This window comes from Cyprinodon variegatus, unplaced genomic scaffold (genome assembly GCF_000732505.1).
Source record: "Cyprinodon variegatus isolate N-32 unplaced genomic scaffold, C_variegatus-1.0 Scaffold31, whole genome shotgun sequence".
In the NCBI taxonomy this organism is placed as follows: Eukaryota; Metazoa; Chordata; class Actinopteri; order Cyprinodontiformes; family Cyprinodontidae; genus Cyprinodon; species Cyprinodon variegatus.
In genome coordinates this window covers 1,957,649-1,969,928 of record NW_015150484.1, presented here as the reverse complement: position 1 = coordinate 1,969,928, position 12,280 = coordinate 1,957,649, and the positions used below count along the sequence as shown (strand labels likewise).

The 12,280-nt window shown below is 39.0% G+C and overlaps 1 protein-coding gene across 2 annotated transcripts in view; it reads right to left on the bottom strand.

The window, feature by feature from the left end:
• Positions 1-2,329: 2,329 nt before the first annotated feature.
• gabrb2 (gamma-aminobutyric acid (GABA) A receptor, beta 2) overlaps positions 2,330-12,280 on the bottom strand; it is a 67,029-nt gene continuing 57,078 nt past the window's right edge. The window contains exons 7-10 of one of the 2 annotated variants that reach the window (XM_015401028.1): positions 12,003-12,155; positions 6,954-7,198; positions 6,343-6,483; positions 2,330-4,306 (exon numbers count right to left, since the gene is read on the bottom strand). In XM_015401028.1, coding sequence (XP_015256514.1) covers positions 3,950-4,306; positions 6,343-6,483; positions 6,954-7,198; positions 12,003-12,155 — 896 coding nt within the window. In that variant the 3' untranslated portion in view covers positions 2,330-3,949. The remainder of the gene's footprint in view (positions 4,307-6,342; positions 6,484-6,953; positions 7,199-12,002; positions 12,156-12,280) is intronic. The other variant, XM_015401035.1, reaches the window with a different exon arrangement.

The following is a 12,280-nucleotide window of genomic DNA, read 5'->3' as shown; positions in this document are numbered from 1 at the left end:
AATTAAGTTGGGGAAAAAAGGTTAAAAAGCTGACTGAAAAGTTAAAGAGTAAAGTTAAACGTTAGTAAGCCTGGTTAAAAATTATATTTAGGATTATAAACTTAAAAATGCCTCTAATGTTAACTCTCAGGGTGTTTTTCATGAATTTCCTATAGAGGCACTTTTTCTATTTTTTTTTATATAATTGGGCAAGTTGGTGTTTCTTGTTATTAGATTGACATTCATTTTTACCATCAAAATATCCATATTTTTTAATGTTACAAAGGTAATATGGTCTTGAAATTTTGATTTTCAAAGTATTTCACAGAGTGCCCTATAAAGGGCTAATAAAGCTTAGGTTATTTCACTCTTAAAGAATTGGGACTAATATCATAGTTTCTAAATTTAGAGTACCGCAAAAGACCAACGGCTGTCACTAAAGCAAATAGTGAATCTGGAAAGTATTCACTCTGAGGTTTAAACTCTAGCAATAATATCATACACAAAATAACTATACAGAATAAACTATACTGATCTAGATCAAAAAAAATTTAGCTTCTCAATTATGATCCTCCTGAAGGAGATGTTAAGGAAGTTTTGATGCTCTTTCACATACAGTAGCAGCCATTAAAAATGTCCCAGTGAAACGCCAGCCGAACGGTGGCAGTCTCCCCTGTGACTCCCAGCAAAATCCCCTCCAACTTCCAGCCACTGGCCTTCTCCTGGGCATGCATATTTTCATGCCCAGGACTCCACCCTTTCCCTGAATTACAGGATCTGACCAGGACGCTTCTCTTTAGATCTAAATAACCACAAATCACAACAGAAAGAATATTTTAATACAAAGATTGATGTTTAAAAAAATTTTGTAGGATCCCAGCCAAGGGCCCATCAAGGAAAGTGGGGAAATTTAAATGCCTACTACTGTAGGAAGCTTTCCGTTTCCTCATGTTGACACAAGTTTCTTTTCCAAACCTGCATGCCAAGCCTGATTTATCCCTGATTTGTGTCGCACCTTTTATTTATTGCTGAAACCTAATTAAAACGAGTCAAATCTGAATGTAGTCAGGAGAAGGCCATCATGGAGTGACGTCCTTTTTTAGGAATTCTAAACATAAACCAACATTTGATTTATTTGTCATCTAAAAACGTCATAATTTGTTTGTGAGGATATGTCACAATAGGTCCCTTCTCCCTAAGCCAGCCTGACTAGTTTTTCCATCACATATGTGCTCGGCTGGGGAGTGGCGTGACGCGACTGTGTCAGACTCACCCTCTCACCCATCCCAGTAAGCGTTGGATGGCTTTGGCTTAGCCGGCTCGCCAACTTCACAGAGCTCAGCTGCAGGCCCTCTCACACACACACACAACGTAAACACACACTCATACACGTGGCTCCATAGTGCAGAGGTCTGTGCATGGCTAATTACGCCAGTGACATGGAAAGAGTACAAAACAGGAAGCATCTGCCTCCCCTCCTATTCTCGCATGTCAACAATGATGCCCCCTTTTGAAAAGAGGAAAAAGGAAGGAAAAGGCCAATTTAGCAAAAACCATCTGCCTACTGAGGTAATACATCTGTTATGTCATTCTTTTTTCTAACCAGTGCATGAAAGAACAAGGTTACACGTCACGAAACATCAGTTTTTACATCCGTTTGCCTCCATAGGTCCATTACACTTAGACATTTTATTCCCAGAGGCGTCTTCCAAACATACAGCCAACATCAGCTGTTTTCTCTCATGCTCATCTCTATATTTAACTTAATTTCCTTGCATTTCTTTTCTTTAAAACTTTACACATTATTGCAGTGTAACCAGATGTATCTTGATGTCATTGTTTTGATTTCAGTAGCTGCACATTATTTCCTGCTTGGACAAAAATCCTTTATAAATATTGAATATTCTGTGTTTTGCACCATCAAATATTCACCAGCATCCATTTATGCGTTCAGACTTTGGCGCAGAGAGCACACTCTTCGAATTGATGTGCTCTTCTCTTTCTTTCTTGTCATCCTCTTTTTTTCTGAGTCCAAAGTGTGTCTCCACAGCCACGGCTCTCTGGGTTGATGTCCCCCGAGGCCAGGTGTTGAGCTCAGGCCTGCTCAGACCCCAGTCTGCCCCTCCGACCACCGCTGCAGCCTCTCGCTCGGCTCCATCCATCCATTATGCAGCCAGTGGCACCCAGCTGCAGCGCTTAACGTTCTCAGCTTACCCCTACCCTCGCTTTCCTTGCTCCATCCTCAATTCGGGTTCAGTTGTTCACTCGCTCATTCAGACGCTCAATCAGCCACAAGCCCGCCAGCGGTCAGCTTCACATTCACGCAGGAAGGACATAGACCCACCACCAGCAGTGCTCCTCTTGTTGAAGTGATAGACTGAACTGAGTTTTAATTGAATTTAGATACATCTTCATAATTGCTGACAGTTATTACACAATATATTTACAGTCATTATGAAATATTACAATTAGAATTTACAGAAACTTTGTACAAAATATGCCTGACTTCAATGCCTGGATAGTAAGGGGAGGGGGGTCTCGGTTATGTCGTTTCAGGAGAGTGAGACATTGACCCAAAAGTCAGTGGTGTCTGGAAGTGCTTTAGTTTCAGCAAGTAGATGCTTTCAGAGTCCATTAAAAAGAAAAGAAAAGAAGAGACAGAGAGAGAGAAAGAGGTAAAAGTCCCAAAAGTATAGTCAGCAAAGTTGTGAATGGTGTTTTAATTCTTCTTACGCTGAGATTTTATTTTTTTCCTTTCTTCTTCTTCTTGACTAAATGAAACAGTTGAGCTGTAATTCAACTGCAGAAAACAACAACAAAGACCCATTTAAATAGAATAAATTCATAGTATTTACACAATAAAGTCAGTATTGATTTATAAAAATGAATCATCTCTTTTTCATTAAATATGTTATCTACAGTATTTTTTTTAATTAAATAATTATTCTCCTTTTCTGGAAACAGAAACCTAATCACGATGAAATGCATCCTACTCCTATCATCCAGTTCCTACTGGTTACGATGATTGTGGATTGCGATATTTATGCAGCGATGAAGCTCGGCCAATGGGGAAACTTGTCTATGCCAGCTTGTGTTAAATCAAAGCTATACTCTGCACAACGGAAGAAAAAAAAAAATTCAGTTAAATGTTTTAAAAGAAAAAAAATCAAACCTCACCGATGAATGGAGGGAATCTGGAAGCGCGGCGAAAAGCAAAATAACCCAAATCAAAAACAGATCTTCTCTTTCTTTGATCGTTAAAGCTCCAGAGGTAAGACTGCCCCCTGCTGTCTGCCTACTGCAATCCAGACACCCTCAAATGTTAAGACAGCCTCCACTAGTACAACTAAAATACTCTCATTCCTCATCACGGTTGAGATGGAAATGAAACCAAACATAAGCATGCTTTTTTTTAAAAGGATGTTTCTGATATACAGTAAATATAGGAAAATAGACTATCAAGGATGACCTCCTCTTAAATCATTTATAAAGCTTTTCCTGGATGCAGACAGCTCGGCTACCAAGTAAATAGATACTAAACAAAAGAAATCCTTAAAGTATATGCAAACACAAGCATAAATATTTTGATCCACAGAGAGATAGTAAGCTACGAATGACAAATATTAGTGATATATTGAAATTCTGGAACAGGCACCGTATCTGTCTTTCTTATTTTTTTTATTTTTTGTTATTCACTCTTCTTTTTATTCGAGTGCTCGTCAGTCACTTGAAGGTGTTTCCCAAATCCTAAAAGAGTCACTGCTGACTGAAGTGGGTGCTGCTGCGAAAAAAGGTCTTTGTGTTCTCCTCACGTCGTCGGAAACAAACCAGCTTTTAAAAAGTCAGCACACTGTTTTCATCTCACATTCTCTCTCGCTCTCACTCATCATTTATCTTTCTTGATTCCTCCACGCCAATTCTTCATTGTCGTCTGGCAGAAAGCCGGTTTCCAGACTCGTCCCCCCCGGGTTTAATGGACATAGTAGAGCCAATAGACCACGTTAAAGAAGGAGAAGACGGTGGGGAAGATCATCCTGGACCACTTATCGATAGAGTTCACGTCGGACAGGTCTGGGATGTTCACCTTGAGCTGTGAGGCCCGTCTTCGTAGGCGGGACTTCTTTTGGGCGTGGCGCTCCAAGGCACTGTGGCCATAGTTCTGCCGGGCCATGGCCGCCCTGCGGTACTGCAGTGTGGAGCTGTCATAGGCCAGCATAGTGTTGCGGGGATCCGTTGGGGCTCCCAGGCCCCGGGACAGATCCCCGGCGCCACCCATCTCATTCTTCATCTCCATGGCACTGAACAGGATGTTGTCGTCGGGGGTCATCTGTGTGAAGGTGCAAAAATAACAGATGAAACCATTAGAGGTTGCTCAGGAAAATCATTTGTCCTCTTAACTCTGCGTTTTGCAAAAAGTATTAACACCCCTTGAACTTTTTCACATTTCATCAAGACGCATCTAAAAACATTGATGTATTAATTGAGATTTCTTTTGTGATTGACCAACACAAAGTATCATATCTTTAGAAATTCAAAGGGAACTTAAGTGGTACTTTTTGGAAACGTTTGTTGGAAATACAAATATCCAGGGCAAAATACTTTTTTATGTAACTTGTTTAAACAGAAAACATTACTTTATCAAGGATTTTATTACATTAAATTTTAACACTACATATTACAAGCTACATTTAAATTGATGTTTCAAGGATAAAAACTAAACTAGTAAAGGCAGCATGTAGTTTCGACACTCCTCACCTCTGAAACAAGCTGCCTGAAAACCTTGAACATGCAGAAACTTTTGGCTCTTTTAAATCAGGAAGGAAAACATGCGGAATGCTCTAGCACACTTTTTAAATGGAAACTTGAAGGAAATAAATGCATCTAACCTTAGCAAAGTCATGCCTTTTGATTATCAACCTGTGGGACATGGTCTAAATTACAGTAGGCATGGGCCGAATACAAGATTAAAGGTATATGCTGCAAAGGTATAGGCTGCCACTCCCATAGCTAGCTAGCTAGCTAGCTAGCTATGGGAGTGTCTATCTATCTATCTATCTATCTATCTATCTATCTATCTATCTATCTATCTATCTATGAAGCAGAATAGAATAGAATAGAAAATCCCTTTATTTCAAAAGTTTATAGCAGAAGCGGTCACACAATATGGACCTTAGAAAGTGTATTAAAACAACAGAATAAGTAACATATATATATATATATATATATATATATATATATATATATATATATATATATATATATATATCCCTTTAAATCTCTTGCACTGCTTTTTGTTGGTCCATCATCTCCAAAACACATCGATTTTTGTAGTTGATACGTCATATCATGTGGGAAAGTTCAAGCGATATGAACACTTTAAGGCACTAACCTTTACAAACTATAGCTTAGAGAAAAGCTGCAATCATCTTTAAGCAATTTAGCGTGTGTAACATACTGATGAGGTGCTAAAATGGATGATGTAAATGAGTAATAAACTTCTACTCACAGCCACCAAAAAAGAAATCATTAAATTCTCTTATCATTTGTCAACGCATAAATGATAATACAAGCACAAAGTTATAAAGTGAAAAAATTCTTGAAGAAGCACTTATTGAAGAAACCTTCATTGTCATCCAAGAATTTCAACCAGAGGACGGTTAAAATTCTGACGTTTCACAAGACAAACTGAAAAGAAAAAGATAAAAATAAAAGAAGAAAAAAGCAAAGATATACAAACGAAAAGTGACAGGAGAAGGTTGAGAGAAATAGCAAGGACTTTGCAAGGATGGAGGAGGCTAGAGGTTCAGGGCAGGTCAGGAGAGGCGTTTTGGGAGGTGAAATCGGATCAACATTTCTTCATCCATAGCCTGACTTCTGAGGAGAAGCATCATCTCTATAATTCAATCCTGTACTTGATGTGTTTTACTGTTTTTTTCTGGGTAACTCACTTTGAAGCATCATTGCAATTCTACATTCTGTCCACTCGTCTTCCTAATTTCTTCACTTGTGTTTAAGAAATTTATCAGTTGCTTCATAGATTATAATTTTTTTTGTTGTATTTTTTTTTTTTGGGGGGGGGCATTTTAGTAAAATTATTTAGTCTTTTTCCATCATTAAAAGTTAAGATTAAATCAGTGCCTGCAGAAATGAAGCTGCTGAGCCATGTTTGTCAGGAAAATGCATGAAGAGCAAACCAAGAGAGGGAAAAAACACAATGGTGGGAGTGATGGTCAAGGTTGCCTTAAAACTCTACAAAAGAAAAAAGAAAAATCAAAGAAATCAACAAAGACTACAGAATTTTCCTCTGATCTGAACTGATTCAGATTGATGACATTAAGTTTTGACTTTCAAAACCTCCAGTACCTTATTTCTTTGATCGCCTAGTCCTAATGCGGCATCGTCCACAAAGATGGGATCCCACATCGAGTCATATGCGTCAATTTCCCTCTGTTTCATTCTGGCATACAGAGCATCATCTCTTTGAACTACATTTCCCACCAGCCACTGCAAGCATACAAAATCAGCACTGTTACTTGAGGGAAATCGTAGCTTGCCACACTCAGAAGGAAAGGATGTCTTGTTTTATTTTTTTATTTAAAATTTTAAACGCTGTTGTTCTTAATGGTACTGAGTAATATTTAAAGAGAAAGCTCTGACGCCGCAGCCAGGGATATTTCAGGCGCCTCATCCTCTGGGAAACACAAAAATGTTGAGATAAAGTATTTAAAATGCAGTCATCGCTCCTGCATTCGACCATTCAGATCCAGGTCTGAGTAAGAACGTTAAAACAGCCGGCAACAGAGGGCTGGAGTTAGAGTAAATAGTGCTGGTAAAGGACATGAAACATTGGTTAATGTGTCACACTGGCCTTAAGAGAAGAACAAGAAGAAGAAGTCCTTTGCTTACACAGAAACAAACATACATATCAAAGGACAGCACAGAGACAATCTGGAAAGGCTCCCAGTGGCACAAACCTTGTTGGGGTCGGGTCTCAGCTTCTCGTTGTTGGCCGTGGCTGCTTTCTCAGCCGCCTTCTTCTGTCGCTGGGGGCCCTGGCCAAAGAAGATGTAGTTGACGAAAGCGTACTCCAGCAAAGCCAGGAAGACGAACACAAAGCAGCCCATCAGATACATGTCGATAGCCTTCACGTAGGGGATCTTGGGGAGCGTCTCTCGCAAGTGAGTGTTGATGGTGGTCATGGTCAGCACCGTGGTGATCCCTGCAGATCAGTGGAGTCACAATTTTTTAAAATGTCTTTAGCTTCACATTTGAGATAGTTTTCTAAAAACTGACTCTTTCCCTCCCACTTTATTGAATTTACTGGTGCGAGTTGTGAGTAAAAGTAATAAAAACAGTCATTAAACTTGGATTCTGGTGCCACTGCTAAACAAATACAGAAATCCAGCTTCAGATAATTATCTGGTCTTAAATTTAATAAAAAATCTTTCTAGTCACTGAAGAATCTCTGTCCAGTCCAAAACAAAGAGTGTTAACCAAAACCCGGTTAATCATCACATGCCTTCTAGATAGGATAGAATAGAAAGCTAACCTTAAGCATATGCTTAAAAGATTCAAAGCCATACTTCATATTAACATTTCTCTCTCATACAGTTGGTGGATACAAAAGGTCTGCAGGACCTTGTTTGAATGACAATACCAGTTTGTATATCCTATAAAATTAAAACTTAAAAACAAAAAACAAAAGCTCTTAAAAGGAATTACTTCATACAGTTAAAAAAGCTGCATTTACATGTTTAAATAGGAATAACCTATCGCAAAGTAAAACTTCTGATTCATTTCCAGCATTTGGTCTCGTTGGGTACCACAAATTAAAACAAATGTGATTATTCAATAAAAAAAATGCAGCTTTCATAGTTGGATTGTCCTTTTTTTTATTTGTATCCTTAATATAAACTTCTTAGTGGCAGAGAGATCACAAAACATCAAAAGGATCTTACTGCACAAAGATATCAGTCAGGAAATGTAAACAAAAAAGAAACCCACCAGAGTATTATTTCATGGCAAAGTAAAGCTAGTCATCAATATTTGGAGAAAATATAATGAAACACACTTATATTAAATATTTTACATAATGTGAGAAAATGTATGTACTTTGCAATTTATTAAAACATTTTTTTTCCTTGTTTAGCCGATACGGCTCTGGGAATAGAAGACCCAGAGGTATCTGATAGCCCAACATCTTTGCTTTCACAAGGAGACCATTATTGGTTTGAATGAATGTTGCCATAAGGTTCCGCTTGGTACTTGTATATATGAAGCTTAGCTTGAATTATTTAGGGAGTAAAATTCTATACAACGGAGACGGAAATGTAAAGCGAGGTGAGAAAGAAAGAGGGGATAAGAACTAAGGGGAGAGAGAAAGAGACAGGAAACAGTGCATGATGACAGAAAATAAAACAAAACAGGAAAAATAGAAAATACAGAAGATATACAGTAACTCCTAGAAGTCTTCCACACCTTTATGACATGAGAGGAACACAAAACAGAGAACATAACAGCAAAACGAAGACGACAGACAAGTAAACATAAAAGCAGCGGATATCCATGAGATATCGATGTGTGTGAAAGGCAACAACTATGGTGATCGCAATATTATTCAGGTTGGTATATATCTGTAGCTGCAGTTTAGTATTTAGTATTAAACTGTATCCGTGAACTCTTGGAACCAAACTTTGGTGATATGTATGTGTGGGCATGCTCGTGTATAAAGGATTTACAAAGCTTCTTCAGAAGAAAAATCAATAGAAGGCGTGAGTGGCCCCAGACTCGACCGACGGGGCATCAGGATCCATAAAGAGACAACGTAAGCCACAGATATCTAGAGGCACCCCAGATCACTGGGACACAAGGTGGGCAGACAGCGGGATGGCCACACCCATCAAATAAGGGTGGACGAGGGCATCCGGATCCCAACCTCAGTGGGGCCAACCCCCAAAGGGGCCCAGTCCCTGAGGTGGCCGACCCCACAGGCCATAGTGCAGAGGACCCACTGGGCCACAACAACAGCCCCATGGCCTCCGCTGGCAGTCGCTCACGCCCAAGGTGGACATAAATGAGATCCCAGGGGTCCGAGGGCGCAGAACCCCATAGTGGGAACCCCACAGGTCCAGGAGACTCAGGCCCGGCCCAGGAGCCAACAGGCATGAGACAGTACCACTGAAGTATCCAATCAGCGCCCCAGCAGACACATACTCATACTTAGGGCCTAGGATGATCAGTAGGTGGGGCGGGGGAGGCAAATACCCAACATGACAAGTAGTCAAAGATAACTTCAAATTCATCCAGTCACAATCACACAATCCCGTACATATACAAGCAATCAACTGAGACGCACACAAGGGCAGACACTAAACATATTTTTACCCTCCTCATATATAGATATTCTCCAGGTTCTGGGGGCTGATCCCTTGAGGGGCAAATGGCAGAGCTAAGGCTGCCATACAATCGGCACCACTGGCCACCACTGGACTCTGTGACTACCAATAGCAGTAAAAATAGGTGAAGTGTCCTACCTAAGGACAAAATGACAAGGAGGGATTTCCCATCAGTTAGAGAACGAGCCTTTACCTGCTGAGCCTGAGAACAGACCCATTAATTGGTGACATGGTTCTGGTTAACCTTGCATCCAAACACAAAAGCAACCTTGGCTTGTGTGAACTCACCTTTTACATTCAAGATTAATGTGAATAAGTGAGTTTAAGGTTTCTTCAAAGAATCAGAGTTAGCGCTGCGAAAGAGACCCTTATTTTGCTTTCAATAAAAATGATTTTGTAATTTTTTTCTCAAACTCGTACTCGTCGTACTCGTAATTTTTCTCTCAAACCTTAATGGTAAAGATATGCAGTAGAGAGCAGCAACACAAATTTCTCTGCAACTTTAAGAGGTGGAAAGTGAGCTCAGAAGATTTAACACTGTTTACTGTCTAACAGCGTTCACATGTTGTTTTCAATTATTTTCAGTAAAAACCAAAAACAACCTATTTAAAAAATAGAATCTTAAAAAAATTGTAAAAATAATATATGAAAAAACTAAATATGAAAAAAAAAATAAAAATGAATATTTTTTTTTATATTTTTTAAACATAAAAGTTACTTTCACAACATTTTCTGATTATTATTTTTTGGATTGCTACATTTTAAGGTTATATTTTCTCAGATTTAAATTCAGAAAACTTGTTCTTTGCTTGGAACAATAGTGGAAGAAATTTCCAAAATTCCATTCCATTCATCCCATAGTCAAAAGAGGAAAGAAAAGGCTGGTAAAATGTAATGCTGTCTAATAGAATCTGTCTAGAACTGATAGATAGATCTTCAAAAAGTACAGTCAGAACAAAAATACAATGTAAACATATACATTGTATATATATATATATATATATATCCAATGTGAAACAAAGTGGTGGCAGCATCATGCCTTGGTATTACTTTTCTTCAGGCTGAAATTAAAAGGATTTTTTAAGGTGGATGAAGTCATGAATAATGTTAAATAGCAGTCAGTTTTTATCTAAAAGCCTCAGCTATCAGCCAGAGGTTGCAGTGATATTTGTACTTTTCAGTATCACTTTACTTTACTTTGCGGGAAGAAAAATTACCATTTTGGAATGGGGGCACAAAAGGCCAAAACTGACCTCAATCAGAGATGGAGAGAGCGCTGTACAGGTACTATATGACAGATATGGGGAACCTTTTACAGACAAGTTGGACAAATATTGGCAAACTAATATATCTCACAATGATAGACTTCTATCAAAAAAGAAAAAGTGAAATAAAATCAAAATGAGCTTTAACAAAAGTATCAATTTGTTTCATACACTTTGCAACCAGGGAATCATAGATTTTTGGTTTATTTTCAATATCTTAATTTCCCCCCGTCCAAAAAAAAAAAATAACTGTAAGTTTGCTTCAAGTTAAATTGTGCAAAATATATCCCTAATAAATTCCTGTTTTTATTTCTTTCCTGTAATGAATCATTACTCATATTGTACAGGAGCCATTTTAATTGTTACTCGGCTTCCCTGCAATAACTGAGATCAGGTGGCAATCTCTAATGGATAAGAATATGTGAGCGTTCATTTATCTTGTAGATTATAAAACATTTAACAACTATGAAGAGACAATACTCAATAGCATGGACACCATATGGTTCACAACATCCATCTAAACCCCTAGAGACTATGATTATGCGTGCTTCATCATGTAATTTCAGGTCGAACAGGTGATAACCATGCATTCATACACATTTAGAACACACTTTTCTAAAAGCATCCCACTGCTGCTGCAAACATCTGTGTTTAGTCACAGCACAATACACCTGCTTATATGACACACACACACATTGTGTTTGATACATTAGTCATCTGCCTGCACAATTTACATTTGGTCAGATTCACACGCATTATAAATAACCCAGCAGCCTGCAGCAGGGCTGTATCACAGAGCGTCGGTTTTCATTGGCTGAGCTCGCTCGCTGCACATTCTCAGGCTGCTGAGAGCATGTGGGCACGTCTTTAAATTGCCTTCCCAGCAGCACTGCGTTAGCCTGTGCTGGTTAGCCTTGTGCTTGTTTGACTTTGGTGGGAAAAACATCCAGGTGCATTTTGGGTGACTGTTTTCATTTCGTTCCTTCTTTTTCAGTGTTACTGTGGATGTAATCTGGGGAGTGAGCAGGTATTTTTGGGCAATGGGGGGGCTTCAACAGACAGACGAGCAGAGGGAAAGACAGCATGCTTCAAGGTCAGGCTGCAGAGCTTCTCGCTCTGCATGAGTCATGCATATAGTCATCTTTGAACAACAGACATTTAGCCAGACAGCCTATCACACACTGCCATCGTTCACACGCTTTGAGACAATTCACAAATTAGTACAATTAAATATGCAGAAAATAAAGATCCAGACTTATTTACACAATACGGCCTTAATGAAGCACAATAGGATAAATGGATCCTTTCATGCAGTTATCATTTTGCTTTTGGCCACTGCTGTGCAGAGGGAAGGCAGTCCTACCCAGGGCCACTCTGGCAGCAGATGCATCATAGTTGATCCAGAAGGAGACCCAGGAGAGGATGGTAATCAGGATGGAAGGCATGTATGTCTGCAGGATGAAGTAACCGATGTTCCTCTTCAGTTTAAAGCTGAGAGACAGGCGGGGGTAGGAACCTGAAGGAGGCACAGAGAGAGAAGCAGAGTCTTCTACAAGATGCCAACTTTGTCCTTCTCAACAGAGTAGAGTCAGACAGAAATCTTCATTTAAATTCCACTTTTATTTTTATTTTATTTTATTT